A 13429-nucleotide genomic window follows, 5' to 3' on the forward strand; every position below is an offset into this window, starting at 1 on the left:
TAAGATTCTCCAAGGTTGGTGGAAACAGAGGGCTCTCGTTTTAGTTCATGAAAATTAGAATATGATCTCTCCTCTTCTACTGGCAAGCCTCTCTTTTATCAAACTGTGTTGGGGGGAAGAGGAGGGTGGGAAGGTGGTAGTGTTAGAGGTAGTAGGTATAGCCAATCAAAACAAAGAGGAAAAAGGACGAAACAGTAACAGAGTAGATCCAATCAGCCACCCCAACTCCCCCACTCAAGAGGAGGAAGAACAGGCCTGATGTTTCCAAGACTTCAGGTTTTCTGGGTTGCTGAACAAATTAAACAACCTAAACACGGTAAATACACAGTGCTAAGAACAAACCTATCTGGGGAAAAGGTTTGCTTACCAGAGTATCATCGCTTCTGGCAACACTCATGTTACTTCTGGACAAGAATGACCTGGATAATCTTTGGCACAGCGATATCAAGCGAACAGATTGCTTTAAAAAAAAAAAGAGAGAGAGAGAGAGTGAAAAAAATGCAGGGGGAGAGGAGGAGAGAGAGCTTACATAATAATACTCAAATTAGTGCAAATGACAAAGCCTTTGAGATAGCATTCAAGGCTGACAGCATGTATTATTCTTCAGGGGTGGGTGATCCCACAAGCAGGTTGGATCATATATATATATATATTTTTTATGGTACGTGGGCCTCTCACTGTTGTGGCCTCTCCCGTTGCGGAGCACAGGCTCTGGACGCGCAGGCTCAGTGGCCATGGCTCACGGGCCCAGCCGCTCTGCGGCATGTGGGATCTTCCCGGACCGGGGCACGAACCTCTGTACCCTGCATCGGCAGGCGGACTCTCAACCACTGCGCCACCAGGGAAGCCCGGATCATATTTGCTTAAAGAAATTTCTAAAGGTCTTAGAAATCAAGAAAACAATAGAGAGACATTCTCCTGCATTTCGTTATTAAGCTGCAGAACTGGATGCATCCCTTCTGTCTCCATATTCACTCTCTACTCTTTGAGGAATGGGATCTTACCCTAACAAAGCCCTTGCACGTCTCCCCTCAGAGAAGCATGGTATGCAAGGGTCTTGCCCTGTGTCCTTGGTGCCCAGGCAAGTTGGTAATGGCAGACAGTGTGACTCTCAAAACTCATCCAGTTGTTGGAAATGAGCAGGTTGGGGACTCTTTAGCCCATAGGACAAAACACCTCTGCATTTACTCTCAAAGGCAGAAGCAACAGGTAAAGAATGTGTGTGTGTGTGCGTGTCTGTACATGAATGAAAGAGAGGGAGAGAAAGAGAAACTTATGGTGGTTCACTCTACATTTTAAGCCTTATTTTCAAGGCTTCTTTGAGACTAAGAGTCAAGTCTTGAGTAACCCATGGCTGTGGTCCTCCTCATCTCTATCAAGGCATCCCCAACCTGATGAGTACGATGAGGTACACTTCTGGCCCAGTGATGAGGAGACATGGCAAGTACCTGCCTCCTCTGGGCTTGACATGACCCTGTGCACAGGAAGCCATCCTGTCCCCTTCTTAACCCTGAATTTTCATTTGTTCAAGGTTGGCTGGAATGCCCTTTAGAGCCACATCCTACTCAGCCCCTGCAGAAACCATCCGCACTGAGAAGGGATCACATTGCAGACGCTCATGGTCACACCCCACCCCCATCCCAACCACTCACAGACCAAGGCTGGATTTAGAGAACCATTTACACAAGTTCTGGTATAATCATAATGCTTTGGTGCCTACCACAAGAAACAAATCTATTTAAAATGTGGCTTGTTGCCTTTAGAAAAAGACTGCACTACAATTTTATTGTACTGATTTAAAAATTTGCCTTGGGAATGGTTTTAATTTAAAAAAATGCAAAATTACATGTGAAAAGACGAGCTAATAGGACTGAAATAGTATTTCTGATTGTCTTTGAAAATAGGGCAATGGTACAGATGACTACAGAGTGAATTTTTAAAAAGGATGCAGTTCTGCATTGCCAGTATCAGAAGAAGTGAGCCCTGAACAGAGGGAGAGCCCCAGGGGACACAGAATTAGTTGATCCCTTCAAATCAAACAATCTTACTTTCCATTTTTTCCGGGCTGCGAACTTCTTGAATTTCTCCATGTTTACTGCCGATGCTTTTCTACTAAGTGCTTGTTGGGTATCTTTAGGCTAAAATGAAAATCCAAGAAAGACAATTTAGAGCTCTCCAATTATAGAAATGCGTTACATGACAACTATTGAAAACCTCTCATTATTTGGGACGCTTACATATTCACCTTGCTAAAGTAACAGAACGAGTTGGGATAATAGCCTGATCCAGGAACCTAGTCTCCAGAGGCTAAACTCTTGTGGCTAAGGGTTTGAGCAAATCCATGAAGGCTGGATCTTGAGGGAAAGTTGGAAAGTTGAGCTTGGACAAGCTGAATTACAACGTTCCATAAGAGAATCTGGGAACGGCATGATTCACGGTGAGGCCATATTGCGAGGCATGTGAACTTAACATCATCAAGTAATTTAGAGCTGGTTGGGACCTCAGATGTTAGCAAATTTGGTCTATCTTACAGCATTAAAATCCCTCCTACTGCATTTTTTCAGGAGGCCATGCAACTCTACCTCTGAAGGAAGGAGACACCGTTGCCTTCTAGGGAAGCCCAGGCAACTGCTGGGAGCTGGCACAGACAGAGGTCTCCAGCTGCCCCAAACCTACTTCTGCAACGCAAGTTACTGCACCACAATCCACTTATTGGTTCCATGATTTTATTCTGTAACTGCCATGCTTCCCCACCCTTAGTCCTTTCTGGTCTAGCTGAAGCAACTTCAGTTCTTTAACCCAAATGCTGACAGGCGCCAGGCAAACAATGTAAAGGTGTATATACATCGGGGGTGGCTGCTGGCCTGGTACAGAGGCAACTGGGCAGAGTTTCTGGCAGCCTTGCAGAATGAGGGCTCAGTGTTGACAGATCTTCAGGTTTTTCAAGAGAAGCTGGAAATCCAGATTTGATATGATACTTAAATGTTGGAAGTTAATTCAAGAATTTTCAAAAATATTGTTTGGGCTAATATCCCACAATCAAACTCGAGGTTGCTGAGTGGACCTGCCCTTCAGTTCCTCCTCACAATCCTGCACTGTGGTAGCCCACTCCTTTCTACCTCCGTCATCATGCGGATTCTCTCAGCTGTCAGCTGTCTGAAAGTATGGCACCAACAGCGAACACAATACACCAGACATGACCGTGGTTAGAACCCACAGTGCCTAGTGATACCCTAGGACAAACGAATTCCAGGTCGCCCTATAATCCCCAAACCGATCGCAATATGCAACTTACCTTGATCCAGGGATGCTGCAAACTATCTTGAATTGTCATTCTCTTCCTTTGTGGGGGGAGGGGAAAGAAAAAAAATGCGGTGACCATAGAAGCAAACACTAAGGTTGTTTCCATGCCGGCTGGGCCTACCAAGATCTGCTCTGGAAAATGCAGTTCGGGGCCTGCTTCATGGAGCCGAAAACAACATCAGTCTTTGTGTGATTATTTCACTGTGCCCGCAGGGGCTGACTGAGCAGGTACAAAGGGCCCTGCCTGCATTTTCTGAAGCGTTTCACACGGCACGCTTCTCTTTGCCAGGAGGAAACAACCAGGGTCGCCTAAACGTGGCCGTGTGCACAGGACAGGTGCTAACTCTCGTCTAGCTGAGGCCACAGCTGGGCACCTTTCGGGTATAATGGACACTCACTTTGGATCCTTGACGAGGAGTCTTCTTATGAAATCTTTGGCTAGGGCACTGGTATTACTGAAGTATTCTTCCTCAAATTCGTAGTTGACAGCAGATACGTTCGCTAACGTTTCTTGTTTAGTGTCTCCAAGGAAGGGGGATGCCCCACTTAGGCTGTTAATAAAACAGGGCACAGAACACGAGTAAGTCCCTCTTGTGTTGTCATTCTGTTCCCACAATATCTGATAAAGGGAGTGAGGAATAACATTATAATCTGGTGCTTGAGCGGTCACTTTAGAATTCAGTGACATTTTATAGGGCAGTTAATTGTCATGCACAAAAGCTTCAGCTTAATGCAAAGGACAGTTAATTTAGAACAGCATTTAGTAGTTTAAAAAAAAGAAAAAGAAAGCCTTTCCTATTTTCTCAGCAGTCATAGACAGCCATGCTTTCCTTCTGATCATGCTCCAGGTTCTGATGACTCATTTCAAATCAGGAGAAAATGTTTCATTAGTATAAACTAAGGATGTTGTGGAGGTGTAAAATGAACATGTTTAAAAAGTACAGGGCTTCCCCGGTGGCGCAGCGGTTGGGAGTCCGCCTGCCGATGCAGGGGACGTGGGTTCGTGCCCCGGTCCGGGAAGATCCCACATGCCGCGGAGCGGCTGGGCCCGCGAGCCATGGCCGCTGAGCCTGTGCGTCCGGAGCCTGTGCTCCGCAACGGGAGAGGCCACAACAGTGAGAGGCCCGCGTACCACAAAAAAAAAAAAAAAAAAGCATACATAAGCTGAACTGATCAACATGACACATAGAATGGTCAGTAAAACATATGGTCTCAAAGAAAAAGGAAAAGAACATGAGTTGTGGATTTGGGTACTTACAGAATATAGGTTATTACCCCAATACTCCTAGAGACAAAAGAAAAAGAAAAACAACATCAGAAGAATAGTAAAATAAATCAGAAAGGTGACAATATCAAGAACATGCTCCTTACCACATGTCTGCCTCAAGACCAAGAGGTTCATAGTTGACTATCTCAGGAGCTAAGAGGAAACAAACGTACATTTAGTTTGGGAAGAAAGTGAACCAACAGTTTCTAATCTTCATGTATAAACCAGAAACATGTACCAGGGAAATGATGCTGCAGCAGGGTGAATTTTGCCAGCATAATGTTTATGAGAAATGAATGACCACAGGAATAAGAAAACTTACCAACAAACTCTGGTGTCCCAAATATGTTCTTGAATTCATTTCCAAAGTCAATTTTATGGGCCAACCCAAAGTCAATGATCTTGATCCGAGGTTTGGGAACATTTCTATCCAAAAGCATTATGTTTTCAGGCTTTAAAAAAAAGAAAAATAGTACAGCAATGTTCATAGGTGGAAATAATATGATGCCCATCAGATGAATGGATAAACAAAACGTGGTCTATCCATACAATGGAATACCATTCAGCCTGAGAAAGAAAGGAAATTCTGACATGGGCTACAATATGGATGAATCCTGAAGACACTATGTGAACTGAAATAAAGTCAGTCACAAAAGGAGAAATAGTGCGTGATTCCACTTACATGAAATACCTAGAATACGCAAAATCATACAGACAGAAAGTAGAATAGTGGATGCCAGCAGCTGGGGGTAGGAGGGTTGGGGAGTTAGTGTTTAATGGGTACATAGTTTCAGTTTGGGGAGATCAATAATTTCCAAAAATAGATGGTTGTGATGGTTGTACAACAATGTGAATATACTTAATGTCACTAACTGCATACTTTAAAATGGTAAATTTTATTTTATGTTTATTTTTCCACAATTTAAAAAAACCCTATCATAGGTTATGCTGAGGACAAGATGGCAGGTAATTCTTCCTCTTCCCTGAAAAAACAACCAAAAAGTAGGGATAAAAGAGTAGTTGCAAGAGAACACTAGGAAAAAATAAATGTCTTGGTTTAGATTCTCCCAGGAGCAGACCTGTGACATGGATTTGGATGCAAGCAGCTTATGTAGGAGGGGACTCCAGGGAATACTTGGTAGAGGAATGGGGAGACAGGAAACAGAAGGAAGGAAGCTGATACAAAGTGTGTTATCAAGGTAGGGGTGACTGGAGCACAATCCCTTTGGAGGACTTGGGGAGAAAGGGCAGCACTCAGAATTTTTCAACTGAAGCACGAGGGAGTTGGGGTATTTATCCACCTTCTCCCCAGCTCCATTGCTAAGAGCTGCTTCAGTAGGCATTTACTCTTTGGCATTTCCAGCTCCCAGCAGCAGTCTTTGGGGTGTGTGTTAGTGAGTGTTGGGGGATCCAGATGGGGTCTTGACGGCTCTGCTGCAATAAGTATGGAGGAAATCTTCCCTTCTCTTACATCTATCCTAGCTCCAATGATCTGAATCACTCACTTGGCGATCAACCACATACTTTTTGTGATAATCTTCTCGCTGCCTCGGATTGTACCCTGAATCTTACATTACCACTTCTGTTGCTCATATGTATATCTTCCCCTCTCAGAGAGACCATCACCTCTGTGATGGATGGGAGTATGATGTGCCTTTTTATGTCCGATAATGCCTTGCCTCCAGCCAAGCAAAGACCACAATTAGCCAGTCTCAGAGTTTGGCTTGATTGATTGCCAGAGACTGAGTCAGACCAGAGGCTTTGCATCAAGAGAGTAGAGATCGAGACACCTTCCATCTTATATGCCTTGTAGCCAGAAGGGGATGGAAACTGGGCAGCCAATGGGTACTCTAGGTTGAAAATACCCCATAGCCAACAGCAGCCCCCTTTCTTAAAGACCTGGCTGGTAAGACCCCTTGATTCTTCCCCAAGAATTCTCAAATGTAATCATTAATCTTAAACCTCTATCTCACACATTGGTTAGAAATTCCTGTAGTAGGCATGCATTATACACTTGCTGATTTATATTGATAATTTCATTTGTTAAACCCCTCTAGGAAAAAAACATGTATCTCTTCGGGACGCCCTCAATTTTTCTTAACAGACAGCGAACGCTGTGGTACGTGTAAGCTTTCATCTGATTCACACCAAGCAACATACCTTGAGATCAAAGTGGGCAATCTGAAGGGAATGCAGGTAGTAAACACCATTAAGAATTTGTTTGAGAAATTCAGTTGCTTCCTCTTCAGTCAGAGATTCCTTTTCAGCTAAGAAGTCAAAGAGCTCACCACCTGCAACACTGAAAATCAAGAGGTAGAGGTTATTGATGACAGTTCTCTCTCATATTGATTTGTTCTCTCATAGATGATTTGCATGCTCAAGTGTCTGGCAAGAAAATAGCATTGAGGACATGCTGAAACTGCTAAGCAGGAATCAGAATTCTCTGTGCTTCTCATTGTTGGATGAGAATTCCGCATTCAGGTACATTTGTGCTTGAAAGCACTTGGGTACTGCTTGCCTAATGTGCTAGGTTCACAAATAGGGGAGAGAGTAGAAATGTGATGGGGAAAAAAATTAATGCATCTTTCAGACATCTCAATTAAACATGTTTAGAGAGGAAGTCTTAACTCACTGATTAAAAAAAAAAACTACAATCCAACTTTGTATAGAATTTATAGACTATATCTTCCTAGCCCAAAGAGAGACACCTGGAAAATTCAAAATCTCTGTATTAGTCAATTTTTCAAAAAAACCCAAATCACAATATATGGCCTGACAAGGATTTTTTGTTTGTATGCTTTGTATTTGTATATATGTAAATACTTCTACATTTATAAAAATCACATTTAGTAATGAATTTAACAAACACCTTAACAAATAAGAATAAGCATACACAAAATTGAAATGCCCGTGGTTGCTGGGGATTTGATGAATCTGTCTCCCTGGCCAGACTGTAAATCCCTAGAGGGCAGCGGTCAGCTCCCGGCTGCTGGCCCACTGCGTGCAGTCTCCCCCTCCTCGCACAGGGCCAGCCACGCAGCAAGAATGAAAAAACTTTTAATTAAGTGGATGAATGAACAAACTCCCCTAAAAAAAAATCCATGGTACTGATTAATGGCAAATAACAGGGAACTTTTAATAAGAGTTTTTATAAGTTAATCTTTATCGAGTTTAACCATATGTTCACAACATAATAATTAACTGCAATTATGCACATAACCACGTGTGCATTATCTTTCTTTCAGCAAGACAGCTCCATAAACATACCTACCGCATCTACATCCAGAATAAGAAAACTGGTGCTCCTGACATGAAATTATAATGACAAAAAAGCTATTTTTGTAAAAGAAGAGTTTCAGATGCTGCACCATCACCCTCCAAGTGGGTGTTTTTCTTAGCCTGGCTCAGGATCCCCTGGCACCAGGATTGCTTGGGGTGTTTTAAATATGCGGATCCTGGGCCTCACTTCCAACCTGATGCATGAGTTTCTAAGAGTGGGGACCAGGATGGCAGCATTTTAAACAAGCACCCCAGGTGATTCTTAGCACACTAAAAACTGAGGATCAGTTTTCGGAAGTCTTAATTGCATCCTCCCGCTGCAAGGCCTCTCTCTGATATTTAAATTCAGGATGTTTATCCGGAGGGGAGGGCGAAGTGACTCCTCCACCTCCCCGGGACCCAAGAGCGTTTCTGCCACAGAGCCTGAGCCTTGCCTTGGGGGCAGAGGCCTGCAGCTGATGCAGCAACGCCCCTCCACCAACGCACCGTCCCAGCCTCACCGCCCTCGGCCTTGCGCCCCTGCACTGGCTCCCTGCCCAACTCCGTGCAGTCCTTTGTGTCGCACATTTTGTCTTCTTTATTCCTCTTAAAACTAACAAAACAGGGAGAGGGAATCTTTCAACTCTAGGGAACAAAAAGAAGGAAAAAATGGGAAGTTGTGAACCAACGAACGCTGAGAAAGACTCTCTATCATCCGTTTGCTTCTTTGCTCTCTGGCCCGCGCGGCCATTCCTTAGGTAAACTGTGGCATCACGGCCGCGCGGTGGGGAGATGGTCCAGAGCTGGCACAGCCAACGCAAACCTTAATTCTGCGGCCAGAAGGCTTACTCCTTCTTGCTGAGCCTCGTTTTCTTATCAAATGGGAAACATAGGACATTCCTCTGAGGGGTTTGAGGACTAGTGATAATAAATATACGTAAAGCCCATGGCAGGCAGGTCTAGCTTTAGGCCGAGGCCCAGTAAGTGGAACCGGTACTGTTATAAAGGAAGAATCCATGCCACCTGCCTAAGGGCGGGCTCCATCATGGAAGTCCCCTTCCTGCCCTGCTTTTCCCCTCTCCCCCTTTCAAGTCCATTGGTCTGGCTTAACCACTGTATTTCCGGTCAGGGGAGCATTACAGGTGCTCCTGTAAATATGGTGTCGACCTTTCCTCTCTTTGCCTCCCCTTCAGTGGCTTCCCCACTCCCCCTTGCTCACACAGCCTGCTTGTGCCTTTAAAACATTGATAAGTTTCCTGACAATAAGAAAGGGCTGGGGTTTGGTTGCTAGGAGTTGGGGCGAATCTTCCAGTGTCCACACAGCTGGGCCCGATGTGGAGGCCTGAGTCCTTCCCAGGAACCTCATGGCTGCCCCGGCCAGGCCTTTGCTCCCCTTCCTTCTCTGGCTGGCTTTCCTCCCTCTCGCCCAACCTGAGCTTCCCTCAGGCCCGTGACAAGGAGCCTATTTCATCTTCCTGAGACCTGGCGGAGGGTGAGGAGACCCCGGTTCGAATCCTGCCCAGTTACCCAATCTCGCCACACCTGGGATTCCTCTTTTGTGAAATAAGAGACACCCCCTAGAGTTGTTCTGATGTCCCAGGATACGTTGAGTGCCTCGGCAATCAATCAGTACTGCTGTCTTTCTTCTTGCCTTGCTTCAAATCGTAACCCCCGCTGCCCCGACCACGGCAGCCATGGTGTGCTGGGCCATACTTAACAACTGGCTCTCTGGGGTTGGGGTGGGGCAAAGCCCATCCCCGAGGTGTCATATTCCCACCATGGTCATTTCAAGCCACCCTCGTGATGATGGCGACTGTGGAGGTGGGAAGGATGTGCTCAAACAGCTCCGAGACCCGGCCCACTGAGGCACTGTGGATTTTCCAAAGTTGGTGCAACAGCACTTCCCGCGCCCTGCTCTGTGCTGTGACCTTGCATCTGGGGCTCCATCCCCTCGAATCTGGATGGGCCCCATCATAGCTTTGACCAATAAGACACAGCAGAGTGATGCTGTGCCATCTCCGATATGCTTTTTCATGGGCCCAGGGCTTCCACAGCCTGCCTCTTGAGTCCCTCCTGTAAGAAGTGTGATGATCCCGAAACCACACCGTGGCATGGAGAACCCCCAGAAGATGAGATGCCCCATAAAGAGAGAAAGAGACAAAGGAGCACTGAGTGAGGAGGGAATCTTGGCAGTGAACCCTCCAGCCCAGATGAGGCCATGGAGGTCAGACTGTCCATCTGAGCCCTTCCAGAGTTCCTGACCCACCTAATGCAACGGTCATTTTAATCCGCTGTGGTGGACACCATGAGCACTGCGCACATTCCCCTTGAGGAAGGACCTGCTGTCCCCAGTGCTGGGCGTGGAAGCAGCACAGCCCTCAGCCCTCATCCAGCAGGGCTCACCTCTGCTGCAGAGCCACTGCCCAAGGTCTTGTCCTTTCCCTGGAAGCCCACAGCCAATGGCTACTGTGGAAACGTAAAGCTGAGGTCGACTCACTTCTAGAAATGGCAAGATATTTAATATTTTAGGCTTCGTGGGCCATGCAGCTTCTGTCACAACTACTCAGCTCTACGCAAGCAGCGTGAAAGCAGCCTTAGATCATACGTAAACGAAGGGGTGGAACTGTGTTCCAGTAAAACTTTATTTACAAAGACAAGTGGCCACCTGATTTGTAAGACATGCCAGTTTGTGAACCCCTGATATAAAAGCCAGGTCACCTCAGCCTAATGTGGGGCAACTCTCAAGGGTCATTCTAGCTCCAGGACTCTGTTGGGCCAGCTGGGGCTGTCACTGAGCTGCAAGGCAGCATGACTTTCTCTGCCCACTCCTACTGCTTCCTCTCCCTTGGAAGACTTGATTCTAAGAGTAGTTCTTAAGGAACATCCTGCATGCTCTTCTCCAGCTCAGAGTCTGCTTCCCAGAGAACACACCCTACCCTCCACTAAATTTGGGGGTAGTTTGTTATGCAGCAATAGCTGACCAGAACACCTACCATCTTGACTGGGTCTGTTTACTCAGTTCAGCCAAAGATCAGGTTTGCCTTTCTACAGGCTGGCCACCTCGTGCTCTGTTCAGTCTTCCTGTCCCGAGTAACTTAACTTCAACAGTGCTTCCTGACAAGAGAAGTGATAACTGGGAACAACCTTGGAGCCCCTGCAGCGAGGGGCCAGACTGCAAAGTGGCAGTGCCTGATCACAACTGAGGGAAAGGAGGCAGGCGTCATCTCTGATTTTCTCCATCTACCCTGCTCGCAGGCCCTGTGCAAATCCCATGCTGTTCACGATGAGGTCCACACCATCGCTTGTGCGGCCTGGAACCATCTCACTGGGCCTGGAACCATCACCGGTTTCCTGATGCCCTGAGGGTCTTATCTACATTCTCATTGTCCTTCACGCCAATGTGGGAAGGCAGATGATTTAGCTGCTTACAAAATCTTTAGTGATTAATCAAAGTAATTGAAACTAAGTGATTTCAGCAAAGGCTGGGAAGCGTGATAAGCATCCTTTGTTAATTTACCCCCGTTTGTCCCCCAAACTCAGAAGGTAGACAGTGACTTGAAGATTTTTTTTCTTGGGAACTTTCACATACATGCTTAGAATTAGAACTCGAATGTTTACAATGCAGCTGCCATACAGCAGAATACTGTTAACAAAAAGATCAGTCAAAACCCTAGTATCTTCGCTCTTTGTTCCAAATTTTACATTTTTCTCAAGAGAAGGAAGATTGATGGAGGGAGATGTGAGCAATTTGTTCAGCAAATTTAGAAAGCTAGTTTCACCTCCTTTATTAGGTCTTTCAGTCAGTGTTTTAAATTATAGCATCATCATGGAAATTGTGTGGAATGCATGCTAATAAGCATTGGCTGTTTTCATCAAGAGCTCTGGAAAATATGAAGTTTCCCTCTCCTCCCCATGCCTTTCACTACCACCAAGGCCTCCCCTACAAGCTAGCTATATCAGAATGTCATTAGGACACATTACAGCTTTAAAGATAAGGTAGGCCTTCAGAGCGACATAAGAGAAATTATTGTAGGATTCCAATTTCTAAATTAAAACACTATTCCGGGTCCCCGACTCTTGCTAGGAATGTCCAAGATATAACAGGACTTGATTCTGGACTAGATCTGGTCATAATCTAAACTGCAGGGGACTCTTGGTTATAAACTGATGAGACTTTTCAAGGAAAACTCTGTGATTCTACCGCACTGGGCTGGATTTCCCTGTTGGTGTCTCAGAGCAAGTACGTGTGGTTGTTGAATTGGGGGCCAAGGCTACAATTCAGTAACCGAGTACACTCTGCCAGGGCACACCATCGGGGTCCTGGCCAGCTATGATGCAGAACCCTGGGAGGGGCGTGGCAAGAGGACTGGATGGGCCTCAGCACACAGGTCCCCAACTCCAGCTCTGGCCTCAGGTTGTGAGTAGCTGGAAGGAAAGTATGGAGGTCATGTCCTTTCTCTGGACCTCAACTTTGCTATCTGTACAGTGACGGGGTTGAACTGGTAAGTGACTCTCTAACCTTAGTGTACATAACAAGAACTGGGGGGGATTTGGCAAAAATCAACTGGCTAGAACCCACTTCCTGAGGTTCTGACTCAGCAGGTGGAGCCCCAGAATCTGCATTTTAACAAGTCCCTCAGGTCCACTGATGCTGGTGGACCACACTTGGAGAAGCCGATCTCTCACGTCCCTTCCAGTTCTGATAACATAAGATTCTATCGGCCAGCGTGCGAATGTAGCAGAGCTATGCTCCCATTACACTTACTTTTTCCTCCTGGGTGCACAGCTAATCTGCACTTCCCAGCTCCCTTGAGTCAGGGACTAGTTCTAGCCAGTGCAACGTGGACCAGAATGACATGTGCCACTTTCAGACCCAGCCTCTGAAACATCTCACATGATCTTCCTCTCTCTCTCTACCCTTTCTCTTTGGCTACCTGAACACAGATGACCCAGCAGAGGACCCCAAGGAGGACCGGGGACTGCAAAGACATTAGGTAGAAGGAATATGGATCCCTGAGTCAATGCTTGTAGGAGAGCCACCCAAATTGTAACATCCACATTGGACTCTGAGTGAGTGAGAAATAAATACTATTATATTAAATCATCGAGATTTTGTGGTTATAGTCTGTCTTCTCTAAATATAAAACTATTTAGTCAGAAGTAAAAATTCAATCCATTTTTTAAATTAAAATGAAAACACCCAATGCAAAGCACAGAGTACACGAACTGTCCCAGACATCTACTGCTGTGTAACAAATCTCCCCAGAACTTAGTGGCTTTAAATATGGCAATTATTTTGTGATCTCTTAAAGCTTCTATGGATCAGGAATCCAGGAAGGGTTGGACTGGGCAGCTCTGGCTCAGTGTCTGTCATGGGGGTGCAATCACATAGTGGCTGAAGCTGAAACCGTAGGGTTGCTGGAGCATCTAGGGGCTGTCTGGGTATCTCTCTCCATGTAGTCTTGTGCCTCCATGTGGTCTCTCCATTTGGGGTAGTATTGGCTTCCTCACAGCATGGAGGACTCAAGACAAGTGGACTATTTACATGGCAGTTCAGGGCTCCAGGGCAAGTGTTCTAGGAAACAGGGTGGAAGCTGCCTC

General features: G+C 45.8%; 1 protein-coding gene across 3 annotated transcripts in view; it reads right to left on the reverse strand.

Annotated features, from left to right (window-relative positions):
* Positions 1-13429, reverse strand: part of DAPK1 (death associated protein kinase 1) — a 206488-nt gene that overhangs the window by 57889 nt on the left and 135170 nt on the right. For all 3 annotated transcript variants that reach the window (XM_065879323.1, XM_065879324.1, XM_065879325.1), the window contains 8 exons: positions 6731-6869; positions 4893-5022; positions 4675-4723; positions 4562-4588; positions 3702-3854; positions 3296-3341; positions 2049-2138; positions 368-460 (listed from right to left, as the gene is read on the reverse strand). In XM_065879323.1, the coding sequence (XP_065735395.1) occupies positions 368-460; positions 2049-2138; positions 3296-3341; positions 3702-3854; positions 4562-4588; positions 4675-4723; positions 4893-5022; positions 6731-6869 (727 nt within the window). The remainder of the gene's footprint in view (positions 1-367; positions 461-2048; positions 2139-3295; positions 3342-3701; positions 3855-4561; positions 4589-4674; positions 4724-4892; positions 5023-6730; positions 6870-13429) is intronic.

This window comes from Phocoena phocoena, chromosome 6, assembly GCF_963924675.1.
Source record: "Phocoena phocoena chromosome 6, mPhoPho1.1, whole genome shotgun sequence".
In the NCBI taxonomy this organism is placed as follows: Eukaryota; Metazoa; Chordata; class Mammalia; order Artiodactyla; family Phocoenidae; genus Phocoena; species Phocoena phocoena.